This window comes from Rattus norvegicus, chromosome 4 (genome assembly GCF_036323735.1).
Source record: "Rattus norvegicus strain BN/NHsdMcwi chromosome 4, GRCr8, whole genome shotgun sequence".
Classification (NCBI taxonomy): Eukaryota; Metazoa; Chordata; class Mammalia; order Rodentia; family Muridae; genus Rattus; species Rattus norvegicus.
Window position 1 is genome coordinate 180,620,351 of NC_086022.1, and position 21,641 is coordinate 180,641,991.

The 21,641-nt window shown below is 47.1% G+C and overlaps 1 protein-coding gene across 3 annotated transcripts in view; it reads left to right on the plus strand.

Moving 5' to 3' along the window:
- The first annotated feature begins 411 nt into the window (after positions 1–411).
- The window catches only part of Sspn (sarcospan), a 46,132-nt gene continuing 24,902 nt past the window's right edge, over positions 412–21,641 (plus strand). The window contains exon 1 of one of the 3 annotated variants that reach the window (XM_039108232.2): positions 412–4,098. Coding sequence is in view for 2 of the 3 variants with exons in the window: in XM_039108233.2 (XP_038964161.1) it covers positions 7,559–7,756 (198 nt within the window). In the remaining variant the exon portion in view is untranslated. Of the gene's footprint in view, positions 4,099–7,341; positions 7,757–21,641 lie in introns of those variants that run through there. The other 2 variants (XM_039108233.2, NM_001109255.2) reach the window with 2 other exon arrangements.

A 21,641-nucleotide genomic window follows, 5' to 3' on the forward strand; every position in this document is an offset into this window, starting at 1 on the left:
CAGTCATGGCCCTTTATGACATCTTGTTTTCAAGACTGGGTAATCCTATAGTTGTGTTTTCTCACTGGTGGCTCAAAATAGGGGATGCTGTGGGAACACATTAGAAAAACCACAGTTTCTTTTGGAACTGCCAGTCAGTTTATAATTTGCAGCTAGACGGGCAGTCTTATCTAAAAGCATTTGATTATGAAAGTGGAGACGCTAATCAGAGACCAAAGTGTAGGTGCTTTTGTGCTCGCTGGGCAGTTGAGCCTGAGTCCTATGGGGCGATCACCTTTGTCCAGAAAGCTGATCATCTGACAGAAACCTGCAGACTGAATCCAGGGCATCAGAGTCTGCCATGGGGAGTGGCAGGTAGGGGGGGTTAGGGGCATGGGGGGACAGTTATGAGAAGGTGACACAGGGTGATTGGAAACAGAGACGTGGAGACCAAGTTCTAGAAAACAGAATGCAGATGCGCCAACAAATGCACTTCTTCACAGCAACTGTTTTTGAAAGGCGTGTCCCTGCACAACGTGGATGCTGCTCAAAGAGTCTATGAAATTATTTTTTAAGAATTGTCTTTAAATGCTAACCACCCCATTATATTTCTTTCTGTTTGTGTAAAAATGGATTTTTTTTTTTACTTAAGAAAAAATTTAACATAGACGAGAGTTTGTGTGCATGTGTATCTGTCTGCTTTGTCCATGCCTGAGTGACTCCAGAGGCCAGAAGAGGGTGTCAGGTCCCCTGGAACTAAAGTTAACAGTTTTGTTTGCTAGGAACCAAATGCTGGTCCTCTATGTGAGGAGGGGTAAGTGCTGAGCCACTCTCTGGCTCCCATTATTTCTAGTATTTGCAAAGGGTGGACTTACCCTGAGGGGCTGGTGTTTGGCAGTAACCGGGAGAGGCCTTGAGTATTGGACATGGTCTAAGCTGGTTTGCAGCCTGCACTGATATTTGTCGGTAGCGAGGCACATTGATTATCTGAAGCATTGGATCATTCATTCATTCATTCATTCATTCATTCTTTCATTCCCAAAGCCAATCATTTGGTCAGCCACAGTTGTGAAAGCTTCCAGAGAACCTGGGGTGAGTGCATGGAGGTGCTGGGGTGAAGGCAGCATCTCTCTCCCAATTTCTGTTCTCACCTAGCGATCACTATTTAAAACTATGAAGGTCATAGTCTAGGCATACCGTAGGATTAAGTAATGATGGTAGTTATCTATTGCTACAGAGATGTGACGAAATAGATGTCCATCCCAGGAAGGGAACCGCTGGCAGCCAAAGTAACGAATCCATGAAAGTCCAGATAGCTCCCCTGAGCTCAGTGGGAAATGGAGGATTGTTTCCCAGCAGGGCTTCCTCTTGTCTACCTTATCTGTGGAGACCAACCTCCACAGTCTACCTGAGAAAAAAATTATGAAATCCTTGATGGAAATCACAGGTTCAACTTCCTGGAACACCTCTCCATGCAAATGAAGTGTCCCCAGAACCTTCAATGTCATCCAAGGAGACTTCACCCTAAGAAGAACCCCTTTTCCACTCTCCAAGGTTTATATAGTCCTTGTTCACCCCAATAAAATGTATGTGCACAAGCTGTTTCGTTGAATACTTAGAGAACTGTTTCATTGATTGTCCCCTGAAAGAGCTATAACATTGAATAGCTTAACACTGAGATCTTCGGAGAAGACCTCCTCACTCCAGCATTCACTGCAGATCCAGGATCCTGTTGACCTACCTGTTCGTCTTCTCCCACAAAGTGTGCTTCAGTATCCAGACACCCTGAGGGGAGACTGGGACACCCTGGGGGAAGATTCGGACCCCGGACCTCTGCTCTGTCCTTCCCTGCTTGGTATGCAGGGACACCTGGGAATAGCAAGAGAAGAAGCCAAAAATGGAGCCACACTTCCTCACTCCCATCCTCTGTGAGCAAGGCTCGAATTATCAGTGGAAATACTGGCTCTTTGGAAAGTGCAAATGACATTTTTCCAGCCCCCTTCCTGAATCGGGATTACGGGGGGGGGGGGGGACTGTCACAGACACGGACATTAAAGAGCCTGGTGCTCTGATTTGAGGACTAGAGTCTGAGGTCAGTGCCCTCCATGTACCTTCAGAGAATTCCACCTTCCTATCAGTAAGAACCCACCTCTTCTCGTGCAGCTTCCGTGTGAAACACCAGCTTGGACCCTGGGTCTTGTCCTCTTAGCAAGCTTTACACACGCTTCTGTGCCAGCCCGAGTCACATCAGGGTCACAAGCCCGGCTACCTCTAACAGTTAGTTGATGGGAGCGTTAAGGGCCGCTGCTCGTGCCCCTTCCCTGTGAGAACACAGAGCCCGAGGGCTGGCCACCAAGAAGGAACCGTGAAAGGCACAGGGCTCAGAAAAGGAGTGTGTCCTTTGGCCTTTAGAGGGGTTAAGACTGCACTATGCTTACATGTGTCCTGGGCAGGACTTAGCAGAACTTGGTCACCAGGCCATCTCCCAGCACACAAATAGCCATTCCAAGCACAGCTAAGTGACGTCCTGCCACCCTGCTTTGATGCAGTGATAAATCTTCTTTGTCCTGTCAACTAGATTTAGAGTCACCTAGACCACTGAGACACACCCTGGGTATGCTGTGACAGCTTCTCTAGAGAGGATTAGCTGTCCAATGAAGACCCACTATGAACATAGTTTGATATAAAACCGTGAACTGGGAGCCTAGAAAGAGAGAAAGGAGAAAGCTGTCAGAGCTGGCATCCAGCACGGTCTGAGCTGAAGAGAGCCTTCTAGGGAAACCCTCTGGAGTCCTGAGCCAAGTGAGATAGGACTTCTTTTTCTTGGGTTGTTCCTGTCAGGTATATGGAGACTGCCTGCCGTGTTCGAGCACACACCTGAGTGTTGCTGCACACACCTGAGCTCTGCTGCGGGGGAAGTTCCAGTTTCTCAAGCCAGCCAGGCTGTTTTGTTGAAGCCACTCCAGCTTCCAGTGGTGTTGTTTATCAAATAGGACCAGAAGTCCCAAATCCTAAGTACTGTGGGGACAGTGGTACCAGACGGTCTCCCCGGGGGATGCTCCAGAAGGTCCTAGCTTCAGGCACAGCTGATTTCCAATGCTTAAGTAATGTCAGCAGCCCCCACCCCTTCTTTTCCTCTTATTTTCTATCCTTGCCTGTCATAACAACTCCCTTTAAATTATGGGAAAGAACCCCCACCAGTCAGCTCCCAGCAGGAGGAGACCCAGCCCTTGAGCTCCCAGCAGGAGGAGACCCAGCCCTTGAGCCCCTTGAGCAGGGTAGCCCCGATTTGTTGTATGTTAAGCTGAGGCCCCCTTCTTGGGCCATGTGTATGCCTCAAGATATGTCAAGGTCGGGCTGGTCATCTCTTGATACAAAGAGAGATGATATGAGAGAATTTAGGTGTCAAAAACAGTGATGTCTCTAATCCATAATAGTATGTTAGGGGGTAAAATGTTTGAGAGATGTGAATTTTCTCCTGTTAAAGTTGGCTGTGTCTAGTTCAATATTCACATGGTAGTTCTTTTTACATTGTTGCAACAAAATGCCTGAGAAAAGCATCTTGAGGGAAAGAATTCATTTTGTCTTGCTTGAGGGTGCAGTCCACAGGTGCGGTCTGCAGGTGCAATCCATCATGGTGCAGTCCACAGGTGTGATCCACAGGTATAGTTCACAGGTGGGGTCCACAGGTGTGGTCCACAGGTGCAGTTCACAGGTGTAGCCCATCATGGTTCTGGGGGTGTGGAGCATCTGTTCACAGTGTGTCCAGACAGGAGGCAGAGGGTGCTTAACCCCCTTTCTTCTTTTTATTTGTTGGAGCCCCCAGTCCAAGGAATGGTACTATCCATGTTTGAGGTGGATGTTCCCTACACACAATTAATCCCTGCACAGTCATACCCAAAGCTGTGTATCCTAGGGGAGTCTAAATTTAGTCAGACTGGCGGTGCAGATTAACTATCAATGTTAGATCAAAACATTTCTTTTGTTATTTGTTTGGTTTTGAGGTGGCGTTCATATAACCCAGGCTGGCCAGGAACTTGCTATGTATCTGGGGCTGGCCTTGGACTCCTTATTCTCATACCTCCTGCACTGTGACCAGCACTTTGCCAACCTTCTGAGGTGAGTATTGTCAGACCACACATCTCACCATGGGAAGCAGAGGCCGGGGGAATCTCACACCCAGCGTGGCTGACCCTGTGAGCTCAGTGACAGCCTCGAAAAGCAAGGTGGAGAGAGATTGGAGTATGCCTTCCACACACATGTGTACCTACTACTGCAGCTTCACTTGCACACACACCTACATACAGATGAACATGTACACGCACAAATGAATTTTAAAAGGACATTCACTTTCCCTCACTGAGGTGGGCAGTATGGGGTGACATTACTAAGAGTGCATAGTATCTCTTCATGGGGCTCATGGCTGACACTCCTCATCCCACCCTGGCACAATGGCAGGGAAATCTATGCCCAGAGCACTGTGTTCCCTTAGCATGAGCAACTGTTTATGCACATATAAATTAAATTTATGCCATCAAAACCCCAAGGCTTTCAGCTCAACTATAAGTGGAAATTAACAAGAGAAGTTTAGAATAAAAGATGCAGGTTTGAGCTACAGAGCTACAGGTTTTTTGTTTGTTTGTTTTTTAAAGACTACACACACACACACACACACACACACACACACACACACACACGCACACCCTATCTCCCAGGTATTACTGGTATCGTAACTATTACTGGAGCTTTAGATTTTGAGAAAATGATGGCTTATACACATTGGAACTTTCACGATTACCAGATAAACGACAGAACGTATTGTGGACTGGAACATGGAAATGCTGTGGTTCTGTACCTAAGGTCTGTGTTGGTTAAGGGAAATCTTGATGCTGTGTTCGTTGGGTACATATTCCAGAAGATCCCCCAGAGAAGAGCTTTCTCCACAGCCTTCCTTCATTAGCCTCCTTCTCAGCACTCGAACTGAAATATCTCCCTGGAGGGTGGGGGTGGGGTAGGGTGGGGGACAGTGGTGGGGGGAACAACACCAACCTAAGAGGTACAAAGGTTTATTTTTGTTCACTGTGTCAGAGGCCTCACCATGGTCACTGAGCCCTGTCACTTTGGGTCTGTTGTGGCAAAATCTACCATGACAAGAACTTGAGGTAGGCAGATACAGTTTCCCACACAATAAAATGTGAGGAAGGGCAGGGTCCCAGTATCTATGCCAAGGGCATACCCCAGGGACACAGCTTCCTCCCACTAAGCCTCACCTCCTACAGGCTCCACCATTTCCCAGTAGTGTCAAAGGTAAAAGACAAGGTCTGATACATGGACTTTTAAGGGACATTTAAGATTCAAGCCATAACAAGAGAAGCTCTGTATACTTCTATGTGGTTCCATTAGCCATTGGCTATTTTCCTTTCTGCCCCATTTCTTCAGAAAGAGGTGGCTCCACAAACTCATTTCCTTTCATTTCACGTGCACGAGTGTTTTGCCTACATGTATGAATGTGTACCACGTGTGTGAAGTGCCCAAGGATGCCTTCCCACAAGCTGGAGTTAAAAATAGGTATGAGATGCCCAACATGGGTCCTGGGAATTGAACCCAGGTTCTCTGCAAGAGCAGCAGGTTCTCTGTAAAAGTAGCTTTTGAGCCATCTCCATGGCCCTAGGGATGTACTGTTTAGTTTTTTGTCAACTTGACATAGGCTAAGGGTCATCTGGGAAGAGGAAACCCCAGCTGAGACAATGCCTCCATAGACTGCCCAGTGGGTGAGCCTGAGGGGTCTTTTCTTGAGTAAATATTTGGTGTGGATGTACCAGCTTACCAGGGAGTGGCACCTTCTCTGGGCAGGTGGTCCTGAGTTTTATTTAAACAAACTTTGTTTCTGTTTTTAGAAACAGAGTTTAGCAGCTGTGAGGAGCAAGCCAATAAGCAGCATTCCTCTAATGCTTCTGTTTCCCCACTGATACATTGTGGCCTGAGAGTTGCTAGATAAAATAACCCTTTCCTCCTCAGGCTGCTTTTGGAAGCCCTGTCTTACCAAGCTGTAGAAGCCCTAAGACAGCAACACTGACAGTGCGTTCCACAAACAAGTACTCTGCAGATTTCCCCAAACTCCCTTAAATCTGCGTCTTGAACTTACAAACCACCTGCTGCAGTCCCAGGCCCAACTAGGCCCACTAGGCCCAACTAGAAGCTGTGCTGTTAAGGAGGATCAGGAACTGATTACAGGTAATCTGTCGGCTCACTGTGATTTCTGTTAGATCCATGTCTGCTGGGCTGTCCATGTCAGTGGGAATCATGTTCTGTTTTAGTACCAGCTTTCGTCTGTCTCTTCTGGAATTTCTCAAAGTACCATGACTGCAACCCTGATGGTGGCCTTCCTGGGCTGTATTGAGCCCCGGGTAAGTGTAGCCCTGTTCTGGTCATCCTGAGTGGAAACTGAAAGTTTGCTTTGTTTTCTGACTTGCTGACTTTAATTCGTGGGCTGCATTTATCTCACTGGTGTACAGAAAAAGTGTAAGGCAAAAGCTGAGTCTCATTAAGACACTATTATAATAGCTTTCAAAGAGGGGTGGTGCACATCTGTGATCCCAGAGTTGATAGGTAGGGATAGGAGGATGAAGAAGTCAGGGTCTTCTGTGGATATCCAGCAAGTTTGAACCCAGTCGGGGCTGCTGGGACTCTCTCAGAATGCAGATGGGGACAAAGAGCTTTTAAAAACAAACGCACATTTGAGGTGTCATGAGTCGCTCGACCTCTCTATGAGCAATTGTTTCATTGTTAAGTTTTAATTAATGATTATTGTGTGCAGCCATGTGTATGATATGAGAGCCACACATTTAGAGGTCTGGGATTCAACTCTGAGGAGTCCGCACTCTTCCACTCTGGATCCTGGGGATCAAACTGAGGTCAGCAGGTTTTACCTGCTCAGTCACTCCACCGGCCAGGAACAATCATTTTGAAAGCAACTACCTCAATAAGAAAAAAAAAGCATTTTCTTTTTCTGTTCTGTTTATTTTTTTCCTCTTGCTGATTTTTTTCTTTCTTTCCTTCCTTTCTTCTTCCTTCCTTCCTCACTTCCTTTCTCCCTCCCAAATTACTTCTTTACTCCCTCTCTCCCTTCCTCCTTCCTACCTTCTTCCTCTCTCTCACCCTCCCTCCCTTCCTCCCATGCTCCCTCTCTTCCTCCCTCCCTCCCTTCCTTGTCAGTTGGATTACGGGATTTTTTTTTAAAAGCTCAATTTAACTTTTGTCAATGAGTCCACAGCTTTTAGTGTAGCCGAGCCCATCTTGGATTCAGTGATCTATTAATTAAACACATGCGGTTTCAGCATTCATCACTTTGTCTTGCACTTCCTGGAAACCAAAAAGCAAAGCAGGCTGGCATTCCCATCACACAGGCCCTGGGCGCCAGGTCCCCGTGTGTTGGCAGTTGGCGACCCCCCTCAGGTCCCCCTCAGAGGCTCCTGGCTCGCCCTTGTTTTCCACTTTTGCTCAGCCCAGTAACAGCAGATCAACAGCAGACCAGGCAGGCCCAGCACCGTAGCCCAGAGGCAGGCACCACCACGGGAACATGGGGCGAAAGCCGGGCCCGGGGGCTCAGGAGCTGGCAGAGGAGGAGGCAAGGACCTGTTGCGGCTGCCGCTTTCCGCTGCTGCTGGCGCTGCTGCAGCTGGCCCTGGGCATCGCGGTGACTGTGCTGGGCTTCCTCATGGCGAGCATCAGCCCCTCCCTGCTAGTCAGAGACACTCCGTTCTGGGCTGGGATCATTGTAAGCATCAAGTCTGTTCTTCAGTCTAAGCACCAGCGGGCATGCCAGCCGCATGGTGGAGTGGAGACTAACCCAGCTGCATGCGCCCCCACCCTGGCTGCACCCCTAACTGCTTGGAGACTGACTGTGGGCACACTTGGGCTCCCCCAATCAAGGCCGGGAGCAGGATTCTGGCCTTCTCTTGCCTGAGGCTTCTTGCTCCTCCCAGGGCCCTCACTCAATCTACTGGGGAGGCCCTGTGGACATCTTGCACAGCCTCAGTGACAACTGCAGGCCCACCCCGTGTGGCTTGGTCCTTGTCCCAGGCCCCACGCCTGCTTTCATAAGTAGCACAGAGTGAAGTTCATCCTTTGAAAAGCAGGGTAGGAAACCTTACGTTGGAGTTGACACACTGGTTTTGTTAAACTACAGTTCCTTGTAGGCTTTGTGAAATCACTTTCTAAGAGTGGGCCGGAGAATACAGAGAACACAGCCTTAATCCTCACAGTGTAACGCGGGCTAAAGCTTTTCTGGTTACAGCAGAGTGCATTTGGGATTATACTAACTCCAGACGTATGGTGCTCTGAGTTGTGTGTGTGTGTGAAACAGGTACGGCGGCATACAGAATACCTATTGTGTGCCCACCCTGCCAGAGATCTTCCCTGTGTTTGCACCTCCACATCTTATAGGACAGTCCTCAATTTAGAGAAACCAGGCTGGCCCCGCCCAAGGTCATGAGCTGGGAAAGCAATCAAAGGCCAGGCTGGCTTCTCTGTAGTCGAATTCTGGCTATTCTAATGCTTACTTTACTATTTAAAGCTAATGCCAAATTCTCAGGCTGTCTCATTTGATCCATGCAACGGTGGGGATTGTTATGCCTTTCTGGACATGAGGAGGTCCAGTAAGATACAGTAAATGCCGTCCTCAAGCCCAGAGGGTCAACGTGGCAGAGTCAGGAGACATGAGCATGAACCCTTGGCCTTCCATCTCACCTTGACCATTATAGTTGCTGACCACACACACACGGGCGCGCACACACAAACACACACACACACATGCACACACCCCACACACCCCACATACCACATACATGCCACATATATACACACCAGACATACCACACACATATACCACACACACCAGACTCACACACACATGCAAACACCACACATACACATACCACACACATACCACACACATACACCAAACACACACACACACACACCACACACCACACACCACACACACAACCACACACACAACCACACACACAACCACACACACAACCACACACACAACCATACACCACACATATACACACCAGACATACCACACACATACACCACACACACACGCGCGCACGCGCACACAAACACACACACACACATGCACACACCCCACACACCCCACATACCACATACATGCCACATATATACACACCAGACATACCACACACATACACCACACACACACATGCGCGCGCGCACACACAAACACACACACACGTACACACACCACACACATACACCAAACACGCACACACATACACCACACAACACACACAACCACACATACATACATACACCATACATACACATACCATACACACATACCTCACACACCACACATACACATACCACACACACACACACACACCAAACTAACTTTGCATAGGATAGAACTCGGAGTCACCTGATGCATATGCATAGGTGCAGATATTTTTAAATTACGATTATTTCAAACTCACAAACTCTTTGCAGAGTAATTTCAAATGTTTAATTTGTGTACTGAGAATTCCCTTGAAATTATCGTGATTGGAGTTTTCTAAGCCAAATGATTTTAAAAATAACCTCTCACTTAGACATACTGGATATTTTGGTCGCCTCGATGGTTGTCAACATACTCCAGGGGAGAATATCTGTCCTTGAAGGCCAGGACAAAGGGAACAGCAAGGAGAGAGATTGGCTTTGAATACCGGCTTTTATTTCAACTTCAGAAAGACCAGTTCCAAAGAAAGGAATTCATCAGGGGGACAAAATCGTGTCTTACTGTTTATGACTGACGCACAAACCCTGGAGCTTCAAGAGTCAAAAGCTCCAGCGAGCTTCCTGGTGGCTTTCTGGGTGTGGCATGAGGAGAGTTCACACAGTGGACAGCTCTCTTCTCCTGTTCCTTCTTTCCACTAGGGTTGATTTGAAGTTCACCCATAGAATGTGTCCTCCTTGGCTTTTCTTTCAGTAGAGAATCTGGGTAGAAAGGAGAGCTAGCAGAGACTGCCCCAAACACCCCTCCTCCTGGAATTTCTGAGAAGCCATGTGGGGCCATGTCTCATCTCAGCAGGATGAGGGCTGTGGGCAGTGTGTCCCTGTCTCTCAGACACAGGGTCCCTGTGTCTGTCCACACCACGTGGTTGGTCTCCGGACACTCTTCCTGGCTGTCAGGAAGGGAGAGACAGATGGTGAAGGCAGGTGTGTAAACACCGCACCTGGTGCTGAGTCCTGGCTTAGATGTTATTTGCTGAATAACTGTGGGCAAGTTATTTAAAGTCTCTAGGTTTCAATTTGGGGGTGGGGTGTGTGTGTGTGTGCGTGTGTGTGTGTTCGTGAGTATATTCATGTGCTGAGAAGGAAGGCATTGGGTTCACACCTATGAAGGTCAGAGGGCAACATTGTGGTGTCTCCCTCAAACACTTCTCCATATTTTTTTTTTTGTTTTTTGAGACAGTCTCTCACTAAACTAGTGGGCTAGCCCAGCTGGCCATGGAGCCCCCAGGGCATCCCTGTCTCTGCTTATGGAATGGTGAGGTCACAGACTCTTGTAGTAACGCTGATCTTTCCACCTGGCTACTGGCGACCAGAGCTCAAGTCCACATTATCTGTGTGTCAGGTGCTTCACCCTGAGCTGTCTCCCCAGCCCTGATTTTCGTTTCTTTATTGAGATAATACAGTAAGTTCCAGCCCTCAGGTTCAACAAGTTATTCTGTGTAAAGCCCTTGGCACAGTGCCAGCCCATAGTTAGCAGGTAGTGATCTACCTCTCTGCTTTAGCTGTTAGGGGAACAGTAACTGATGGTGGACTTCTTAAAGGTTGGAGCACCCTTGGCACCTCTCCCGGGTGGCAGAACAGTCCCTTTTAAAACTCTGTGTTTCACGGATCGCTTTGAACTCCAAAGGAGGCATCAGTCTGGCTATCTCGACTTTCTCTGTTCCCAGCCATGGCACCATTTAGCAACCTCAGCACTGTGACATCAGCCTAGTATGTTCTGAATCTCTCTGGAGATTGATGATAATGAACGTGCAGGGGAGGATCTCCCAGGGGTCATTTTTCCTCTTTGAGGAGTGATTCTAATTTGGTATATACTAGGGGACCCGGAGAAGTCGCCCTGTGAGGAGGGCACACTACCAAACCCTCTGCTGAACAGAGCCACGCCCACTTCCTGAATGTGGGCGGAGCCTCCCATGAGACTCTTCTCTTGGGGTCTGCTTCAGTTCTCAGACTTTCCTCTCCTTAACTTCAGGTGTGGATATTGGTATTTCCCTAACACAATTTGGATATCTGGGCAAATCCACACAGGTAGGCTTCTCTTTGATCGGATCCTGTGTAAGTTGCGCAGTGACCCCGTGCTTAGAGACTTAAGAGGGTGATTTATGCTCAGAGATTTTAGTCCAGTGGAATTGTGGGAAACCAAATAGGTTACCTCCGGTCCTCTACTGTATCTGGCCATAAACGTGACTCTACTTATCCTGAATCGGGCAAACGGCCGAAACCTTTTTACTTCAGTCACTAAGGATTTCTCTATAGGAAAGGGAAAAGTAGACTGGGACTGCAGTGGAGAACATGGCGTTGGTTCAGAGCCCTTTGTAGATGGCAGAGGTTATAAATCATCAATGTTAGTAAGAAGAGGAGCGTTCTCTCTGAGAAGAGGGCTGCGGGCAGAACACCTAGGAAAGAGATGCTCTTTCTTGGGCTTTTTAAAGCTGTTTAGTGTTTGAACCAGATCATCATTCTAGATTTTACTTTTATGTTTGGATTTTGAGGCCAGGTCTCATGTGTGAACTTTGAGTAGCCAAGTCTGGCCTCCCACTCCCAATCCTCCTTTCTCCATGTCTCACATGCCCGAGCTGTTTCAGTTCTTATGCTGTGAAGGGATCCAAGACTGTGGCACTTCTAAATTAGATGCCGTGGGCTTATTTTTCTCTGTTCAGCAACACTTGTTAGGGCTGTCTGCCTGAGTCTAAAATGACGTTTCCATAGCTGGGGGAGATCACCAGTTGCACAGTAATGAATACTGCCCATTAGAAAAGTAACTCTGGTGTTTTCAGATCCCCGCCAACCTCTCAGAGAGCCCAACAGTGGATTACTTCCTTTGGCATCTCTGTCTTGAAGTCAGTTTCAGAGCTTGCTGTCCCTCCTCACCTCCCCAAGGACTCTGTGATGTTCTTCTATCTAGGGCCCAGTTGGCCTGTTTGTATTTACCAGGTAGACCAGGCTGGGGAGAACTTACAATAATCTTCTGGCCTCCACCTCCTGAGGGCTGAGATTGCAGGTGGATGCTGCCACCGTCTGCCGAGTTCTTTAGCTTCTCACCTCATCTCTCCGCCCATCGTCCCCAAGTCCAGCCCACTGGAACCCAAACTCCTAGATGTGTGTCACAGTGATCGTGTCAGAGCGTTTAAGTCAAGAGCTTAAAAGGAAGGGAGCCATGTTTCCTGTATTCAACATCCATTACGAAACTCATAGTCTGAATCTGTAATGGCTGAAAGGCATAATCGGGTACTCTAAGAACAGTGCTGGGTGTTGGGGTACATGCCAGTCATTACAGCAGTGAGGAGGCTGATGCAGGAGGATTGCAAGTTCCAGGCCAGTCTAGAGAACACGGTGACATCCTGTCCCAAAATACATACACGAAGAATTTCAATATGACTTAAATTTCAATATTTCAATATCAAATTTCTCTGAGGGACTAGAAATACAGGTGCGTTCCGGAGTTTCAGATCTGGATGGAGACGAGGCAATGGCGTAGACAGGTCGACTGTCTATTTTCAGAGAGAACTTTCAGCACCAGAAGCACTAGAACACATAGCAAGTCAGGGTGAAGGTGTAGGTATCAGTTATGGTTTATAACTAGAGGAAGCCGGGAGAACAGAAGGCTGAAGTTTCCATCAAGTCAGAAAACGAAAGGAACTGCCGGTTTCCACATAAGCGTTTCGACATTTGAAAAATTAAATCCGGAATAATATTTTTAGGAACACCATGCACTCCAGTTCATTGCTTTTCATACTGGGACCTTTAATATGTGCTCCCGAACCCAACACAGCACCTCACGTCCCAGCGGGAAATATTCTTTTATTACACGACTGTCACAGGGCTGCTGGAGCTAAGGAATAATAATTACAGGGCTGATTCAATCCCCGTGGAACGCATACAACAGATGACTAGTAAGAAAATAACTTGGTACCACGTGAGGTTCTCGCATCAAATATAAAAATTAATTTTAATGAGAATGGCATGGGGTATTTGAGGATTCCAGGAGTAAGAGTGAGGTTAGGACTGACCAGAACCCTAAGATGTTCAGAATTGTGTGGGGGAAAGTTTTGCCTCTGCATCCAGCTTTACAGAGTTCAGCCTTGGTGGTGGTGGTGGTGGTGGTGGTGGTGGTGGTGGGAGGGCAGAGAGACAGAGAGAGAGGAGAGAGGGAGGGAGAGAGAGGGAGAGAGAAACAGAGAGAGCGAGGGCAAGAGAGCGCTAAAGATGAGTCCTCCAATAGCGAGAAGATGGTGATTCCGATCTCATGTGTGGCCATCTCACGTGTGCCCATGTGCCAATCAGAACGTCCACCCAGAAGGTTCGTCTCCAGAATCATCCGAATCATCTCAGTCTTGATGTCTTGGCAAGAGTAATTCTAGTACATAGACTTTTGGGGTAATCAGGATAAAAGGGAAGTAATGTGTTATTTGCCCACGGAGCTACTGTGTGTCCCCCAACACATAATACACGGCGACGACATCTGTTCCTCTCAAGTTTGTTATTTCTAAAGCGTCTATCTAAACTTGGATATGGCCATTTTAGAGTCACAGAGCTGGACACTGAAATACAGACAGATTTTATTTGCTATTCCTGCATCGTGGCTCAGGGCTCCAGGAATATTCAGAACGCTAACTCATCATCATCAAGTTGCTTTGTAGTGACCTGAGGCTGGAGGATGGCCTGGCTTGCTGCTCTTTCAGACGAGCAGAGTTTGGTTCCCAGCACCTAGGTCAGGGAGCCCATAACTGACTGTAACTCCAGATCCAGAAGTTCTGATACCTTCTTCTGGCTTCCTGAGGTACCTGCACATACAGTTGCACACTTGCATATGCATACACACATGCACACATACATGTACACATATACACATGCACAAACACACTTGTACACATGCACGAACACATGCACACACGCATACGCATACTCACATACACACACATGCATACACATGCACATGCACACATGCATACACACACATGCCCACACAGGCACACGCATTCACATACACATGCACACACATGTGCATGCACACACACACAATAAAATAAATCTTTAAAAAATATCCTAAGTAGCAATAGCAAACAGATGAATCCACCTGCCTTATTGGCCTCCACTAATAGACGAAATGACTCCTGGGTAGAAAACTCACTTGTGCTAAGCTCTCTGGGAGAGGAGCAATAGGGTCACTCTAATTCTTGGTGTAGCTGTTCACAGGTTTCCAATACGCTGGCTGTTCACTTCTACCTTGCTCTGAGGAAATGTCTGGGTGTTCTTACCTCGCCTCCCTCCACCCGCAGTGCTGTCCTTGCCATTTTAATTAAGATTGCTGTCTAATCAGCCCTGCTTGCTGGTGCTGCGTCTGGAGACAGCAGGCCAACATAGGGATGTATACAGGCCACACCAGAGCCAGCCTGCAAGTGACTTCAGGACAAGAGTGAAAACTAGTCACTGGACTTGAACTTGGTACCATTTCACTGGAAAGTATAGATTATTTTGGGAGCCTAGGTCATGTCAAACTGAAGTGCTAATCACAAAAGCCAGTCAGAATGTGGCGCTGGATGGGGTCTTCGAATGTCATGGCTGTTGTGTTATTCTCCCCATCCTGCTTTGCATGGGGGGTGTCTATGTGCACACACGTGTGTGTGTGTGTGTGTGTGTGTGTGTGTGTGTGTGTGTGTGTGTGCGCGCGCTCATGCCTTAGAGGAACATTTGGAGGATGTTGGGGTTTTTTTCTATGATTATATCATTTAGCCCATTACCTACCTTCCTTCCTCCCTTCCTCCCTTCCTCCCTTCCTCCCTTCCTCCCTTCCTCCCTTCCTCCCTTCCTCCCTTCCTCCCTTCCTCCCTTCCTCCCTCCCTTCCTTCCTTCCTTCCTTCTAATTCTTCCCATGGCCCCCCTCAAATTCCTGGCCTCGTCTCCTTTTATTGTTATTCTTACATACAGGTATATGTTTTGTGAACATGCGCATGATTGTATAAATACAATGTCTGTTGTTATTGTCCGTGTTCAGGTCCTGTTTAGGAAGCCATATTGTCTGGGTATCGTGGGTGATGCTTCCCAGTCATTTCTAGGAGACACACGGGAGTCATCGCAGATTTCTTGGTTCTCTTGCAGTTCTTCCGGTGCTCCCTGACACTTGGCTGCAGGCACTGTGTCATGGATGATGTATCCACAGGTCTGAGCACCCCAGGATTAGCTGTTCTCTGCATCTTAACTAGTCGTGGTTTTCTGCAATGGTCTCTGTGTGTTGCAAAAAGCTTCCTTGGAGAGGGGCAGAAGCTACACTTACAAAGGGCATAGCCCTAAGTACTTAGGATAGAGTTGGGGATTATGTTGCTTTGATGGCATGGTGGTCATAGGTTTGGGGAGCAGTTGGGTTTGGAGAGCGGTTGCTCTCAGTGCAGTTACCGATCACATCTTCGTCAAGTTTCTATTAAATTAAAAATCAAAGGGATCCAGCTCGTGAACATGGTCATGAGAGCAGCTGAAGGATCTCACCGGCTGCATAGCTCTCACAATGGAGCATGGGGGTGAGGGTAGGGGTGGGGCTGCAGCTCAACAGGGTCTGAAGTCATGTAGGAGATTGGCCTCTATGTCTACCTGGGTGGGGGATTATCTCGAATACCTTAATTGGAATGGGAAGACGACGGGCCCAATGTGGTTGGCACTGTTCCCTGGTTGGATCCTGAGCTGTGTGATATGGAGAAAGCTAGCTGAGAACCAGCATTTGTCTCTCTCTGCTTCTTGGCTAAGGATGTCATGTGACCAGTCCATGTGACCAGCCCATGTGACTGGTCCCTTCACTCTCCTGTTGTTATGACATCCCCGACATAATGGACTGTAATCCGAAACTATGAGCCAAAATAAACCCTTTCTCTTAAGTTGCTTTGGTCGGGGCATTTTATCACAGCAAAGGAAAATAAACTAGGGTGATCCTCAGTGTTCTGGAACTCAAGGGAATTCACCGCTCCACTCATCTTTACAACTTGCAGTTTTTGATGTAGATACTGAAAATCCCATCGGTATTTCGGTTTATACAATGTGGTGCAAGTCCTCAACTTGGTCTCCCTGCTGGACTTCATTGTATCCCAGCCTCCGGTCTGGGTGTACTTCTGGGTAGTGCCTGCTTAGATGTGAGTCCAAGGACATCTTGTGGGATTCTGTTTGTCCATCAGCAGCACGCCAAGCAGGTTTTGCTTTTCCTCTTTTGAGTGCTTGACAAGCCTGAGCCATCTCAACACAAAGCCATTCAGGGCAGTCGGCCCGGCTCTATTCCCAAGTCAGTTGCGAACAGGGGGCACAACCACTGCTGAGGTTCAAGGGCCTTCCTGTCTCCTTTGTGGTGTGCATGTGTGTGTGCGTGTGTGCATGTGTGCGTGCATGCGTGCGTGCGTGTGCAGTGCCAGAAGTTGACACTAAGTGTCTTATGCAGTCCTAATCTTTACTTTGCGAGACAGGGTCTCTGATCCTGAGGCTCACCAAATAGGCTAGATTGGCTGGCTAGTGAATCCTAGGGACCACTTTTCCTTAACTTGCCAGTTCTAGGATTAGGGACACGTGGCCTTAGGGACATGTGACCTTGCTGGGCTTTGTGGTGTATGTTGTGTGTTGGTTCTCATGCTTACATGCAAGCAACTTACTTACGGGGTCACCTCGACAGCCCTCTCCTTTGGTTTTCTGACCTAATGTTGATGTTCACCCATGTAATGTCTTCAAAGTCAAAGCTCTTAACTCTACCGAGGACAGGAATGCCCCTGAGCTGCCTTCCCTGAGGTGGCAAAAGGCCTATAGGTAACTGGTTATCAGCCGTAAAGGGTCCCCTGGAGTACTGTGAAGAACTCTGGGGTCTGTCAGTACAGAAACAAGCAACCGCCCCCTGGCTGGGCTACTCTCATTCTGAGAGCGGCTGTAAGAGCCCTGGATGAAGCCCTCGGTGACTTCTCACTCCAACACTGTTTTGAAGGTGTTTGATTCAGTGGTCACTGTCACATCACCGTTATCGACCCCTATATGATAAGCTGTGATCAAGGCCCTCTCTTGAGTGGGAGATGATAACAGGGAACAAGAGAAAGAGGAGAATTACTGTTGTGTTAGCCACTCTGATAACTAGGGGAGAATGTCACCCTTCTTCGGTGTCAGGACAGGGACTCTGATTGGACCACTGGGCCCAGGCTGCTGAACCTTATCTCCTGCTCAGCTGTGTAGTAAAAACTGAGGCCCTGTGAGGAGATTTGCTGGGGAGAGCAGGCAAAGGTGGGGAGGAGGGGAAGGCAGAGTGATGCTACCTTGGGATGGACACTCAAGGCTGCAAGAAAGGCAAGGGAAGGCGTCAAGAGAACTGCATGGAAGGCCGAGTTCTGACATTGTCCTCGGGAGCCCCGTCTCAGGGGACCCGGGTTCTTTTGCTGTCTGTCTGTCTGTCTGCCTGTCCTCTAGCCTGATTCTGAAATGGTCTAAACACTCCTGGAAAAGTAGTTTATTGGATGTCTGTTGAAGGCTTTTGGTCTTTGCTCATGGTTCCGAGAGACCAGCTATAATTTTTAAAATGAGCGTGCTTTGGGTAACCAAAGCAATTGTGTCCCAATAAATAATTGTGCCCTCAATAAATAATCCTCACTCAGTCATCAAATCTAGTGCGTCACAGATTTTTCCACGCCGAGACCTCCCCGAAGCCCTCGCTCCCCTTCTCTCTGCCTCACACCTACCTCACAAAAAGCCCTGTGTCTGGCTAGCCACGTTGTGGAGAGAGGCACGCAGGACAGACTGCCAGCTGCTGGGGACATTAACATCTTCACACTGAAAGATTCTCAAACACGGGGTTATCGAGGCTTAACGTCCACTTAACAACTAGCTCATGTTTTTAAGACGTTGTCAGTTAGAGAAGCCCCTTGAGAATATTTTAAAGATCAAACAAGGTGATTCTTATCGATTGACTCTACATGCCATATGTTGTTCTTTTGAGCGATTTTCCGTCAACTGTGCAGTTCTCACGTCTGAGCTCGGGAATGTCAGACCTTCAGTGCTGCGGTCAGGTCTTCATGCTCACAGGTCAGACACTTTGCTGACTGATGTATCACTCCAGCCTTATCGTTAGGGATTCCTATGGTTTGGGGTTTTGTTTGCAGGGCATGGACATAAGCACAAAAGTACAGGTGCTGGCCTTCATTGATACATTAACTCTTTGTGATACATTAACTGATTTCGGCTTGCCAGTTCAACTTCTAAGAGGCGTCAGCGATAACTCGGTCTGGCCTACTTGAATGTATCTTCCGTGTAGTTCGGTTTTACCCAGCATCCCAATGGTTTTATAAGCTTATATAACCTCTTCTCTCAGCACACTCATCACGAAGACCCAAGCAGACTCAAAAGAGACAATGAGCTTCTGTGTTTCTGCCACCCAGCTCTGAAAATTATCAACTCATATTTACCCCTGTTTGCTCTGTTTCTTCTCATGATCCACTATGTACCCCCTTAAAGTTATTTTGAAGTAAACCCCAGTCTTGACATCATTCTTTCCATAAATATTTTGCTATTTAGGTCAAACAGTAAAGATCATAACAGAATCAAATTCTAATATCACACAACAATTAATTTCTTTTTTTCGGAGCTGGGGACTGAACCCAGGGCCTTGCGCTTGCTAGGCAAGCGCTCTACCACTGAGCTAAATCCCCAACCCCAACAATTAATTTCTTAATAGGAATTAGCTTGTATTTCTTTACGGTTTGATAAAAACCGAGATCCAGTTGCAATTTGTCCATCTGATTTTTATGTCTCCTTTACTAAAAGATTTGCCCTTTATTTCCCGCATCCCATAATTTATTTATTGAAATTATCAAGTGTTAATCAAGGTCATTTTCATGTCCATTTTCGTAGGTTCCAGAATCATGCAAATAGTTTCAGAGACCCCACCCCGACCCAGGCCCCATCATCTGAGACTCAGTTCTGGGGCCTTCTGGGACTTGTAGTTAGCCATTTTGTAGACTTGCCAGGGTGTAGCCATGTTAAAGGCAAACCCGCCTGGCAGTCTTGGTTTCTTGGTTCTATCTTTATGCCTAAAAAGATGTTCAGACCCGCCACGACTGTGTGTTCAGACCCGCCATGACTGTATGTTCAGACCCTCCGTGACTGTATGTTCAGACCCGCCACGGCTGTGTGTTCAGACCTGCCACGGGTGTACATTCAGACCCGCCATGGTTGTATGTAACTATTAAAAGCAGTCTCTTCTCACCTGAGAATGGGCCACATCCTCCCCCACTAAGCACCACTTCTCTTTTTAATACCTTTGCTTCTCACAACTTTTGCTTCCTTGCTAGTTAATAGAGTGGATATTTGCTGTGTTTAATCCAGTATTTTAAGATGTTTTTAAGGAGTTCTCATGTAATTTAGTCTTTGGTATTATTAGACAAAATAGAACCTCTTGGTGCTTTTAAAATCTCTTTTGAATCAACTTTTAAATTTCAGATCTTTCTAAGTCACAGTTTTGTATAAAGGAATATAGTACTTCTTTTTTTTAAACTTACTGCATTTCTGGAAGCAAATGACCTAATATATAGAGTCAGGTCACTTTCTTTTTTGAGTAGAGAACTTAGCAGAACGTGGTTTAAATAATAAATGAGTAGGGTTGATTTTAGACAAAGGCATTGCTCTAACCCCAGCAGATAAGGAAAGAAAAGGACATTCTCACTCAAAGCTCTAGTTGCTGTCCCGTTGGCATTTAGCTCGCTTTATAGTCATCCCCTGTTCTGTTGCTTCAAGATCCTGTTGTCTGTATTTATTCAGTCTTTTGAGGATGTAATTGCAAAATTTCCCAGTAGTTCCCATGAAGTATGAACCTTCACCCAAACACACAAATCTGTGTTACACTGAGAGAAGACACCATGGGGAAGAGCTTCTGTGTGGAGGCTTCGGCTGTAGCCCAGACAGACTCTAGGATAGATGTGTATTTCTCAAGAAACACCCAGCCAGAGAGCCCGTCGGCTTAGAGCGATGAGTCACTTAAAATAGTTTTCAGACAAGGCTTTGAAACGTCCGTGCCGGGGCTACTGAGTCCTGGCTCAGTTCTCTAGCATCTCCCCAGTTGTCTTTTTTTTTTTTTTTTTTTAAACAGAAATCTCACTTTGGCAGAAGCATCAAGGAAAACTCAGAGTTTCCATAGATTTAGGGGACTCCCACTCCCCGATCCAGCCAGTGTTGCGCATTTCGTCTCGTCATTGTGAGCTCTGTAGGAATCACTGTGTACCATGTACAAAAGGCAAGTTATCTACCCACACAGTGCCGTGTGCTGGGAACAGGGTAGTGACTTGCTGAGCACATCTTCCTTCCCACTCGCAAGCTTGTGTAACAGATTTGGCTAAACACACACCAGCGTACATTTCAGAGCCTCCAGGGTGGAAAATACTAAAGAAAAAAAAAAAAACAGTTGTGCTTATTGGAGTGTCAAGTCATGATGAAGCCCATCTCTTTGAGTTGGACAGAGGTCCAGGGACTGGAAGTAGCAGGGGCAGCACTGGTTTTAAAGGTTCTCTTAGAGGCTATGAACTCATTCCCAGCCCCACAGAGCTTTGATCACATCAGAGTAGGTGACCCTTTGTTGCTGTCACTGTTTGGGCAATAATGCCTTAAGAATCACTCGGTTTAAAAAAATAAAATCTCAAAAAGTTTGTTCTCATGATTTGGTAAAGAGTTGTATGTCTAACAAATCTTTGGGTGGGGCCGGGTTGGCTTTTATATTTTAAGGAGATCGCCATATTATTAATCTCGGTTTAATGTCACCGTCTTTGCATGCTGATTTGTGGAAAGTGTGTGCAGTTATTGTAAGTCAGCCTTGTGTGTGTCACACAGACACTCTTAAGGCAAAAGGACAAGAACTAAAGGAGAGAAAGGGTTTCAAGCTGTCATGGCTGTCCTTCCGTCTTTTCTCTCTAGACCCTGAGAGGACTCGCTTAAGCTATTTGTCATGTAGACTGGCCTTCAGACAGAGACGTTTTGACCCATACCACTAATAGTTGCTTCTTTTAAATGTAAGGCACTATCTGGTGTGCTGGAGCACATCTATAATGCCAGCACTTGGGAGGTAGTGGCAGGCCAGAGGGTCAAGAGTTCAAGGCTACCCTCCACTACAAAGCGAGCTCCTTGCTAGCCTGTGCCTCATGAAACCTTGCCCACCTTACAAACTGAATATCGTAGCATCCCCAACTCTCCCCTGGAAGACTGGGAAAGGCAAAGCCAAGGGCCGTGGGCCACAACTCAGACTTTCATGAGAAATCAGAGATTTCTCTGCCAGGCTTCCCATGGACAGCGTCTGCTCCAAGGACAATTAAACAAAAAAAAACTTAGGAAAGATAAGGAATAAGATGGGTGCAGCCTAGAACTGCAGC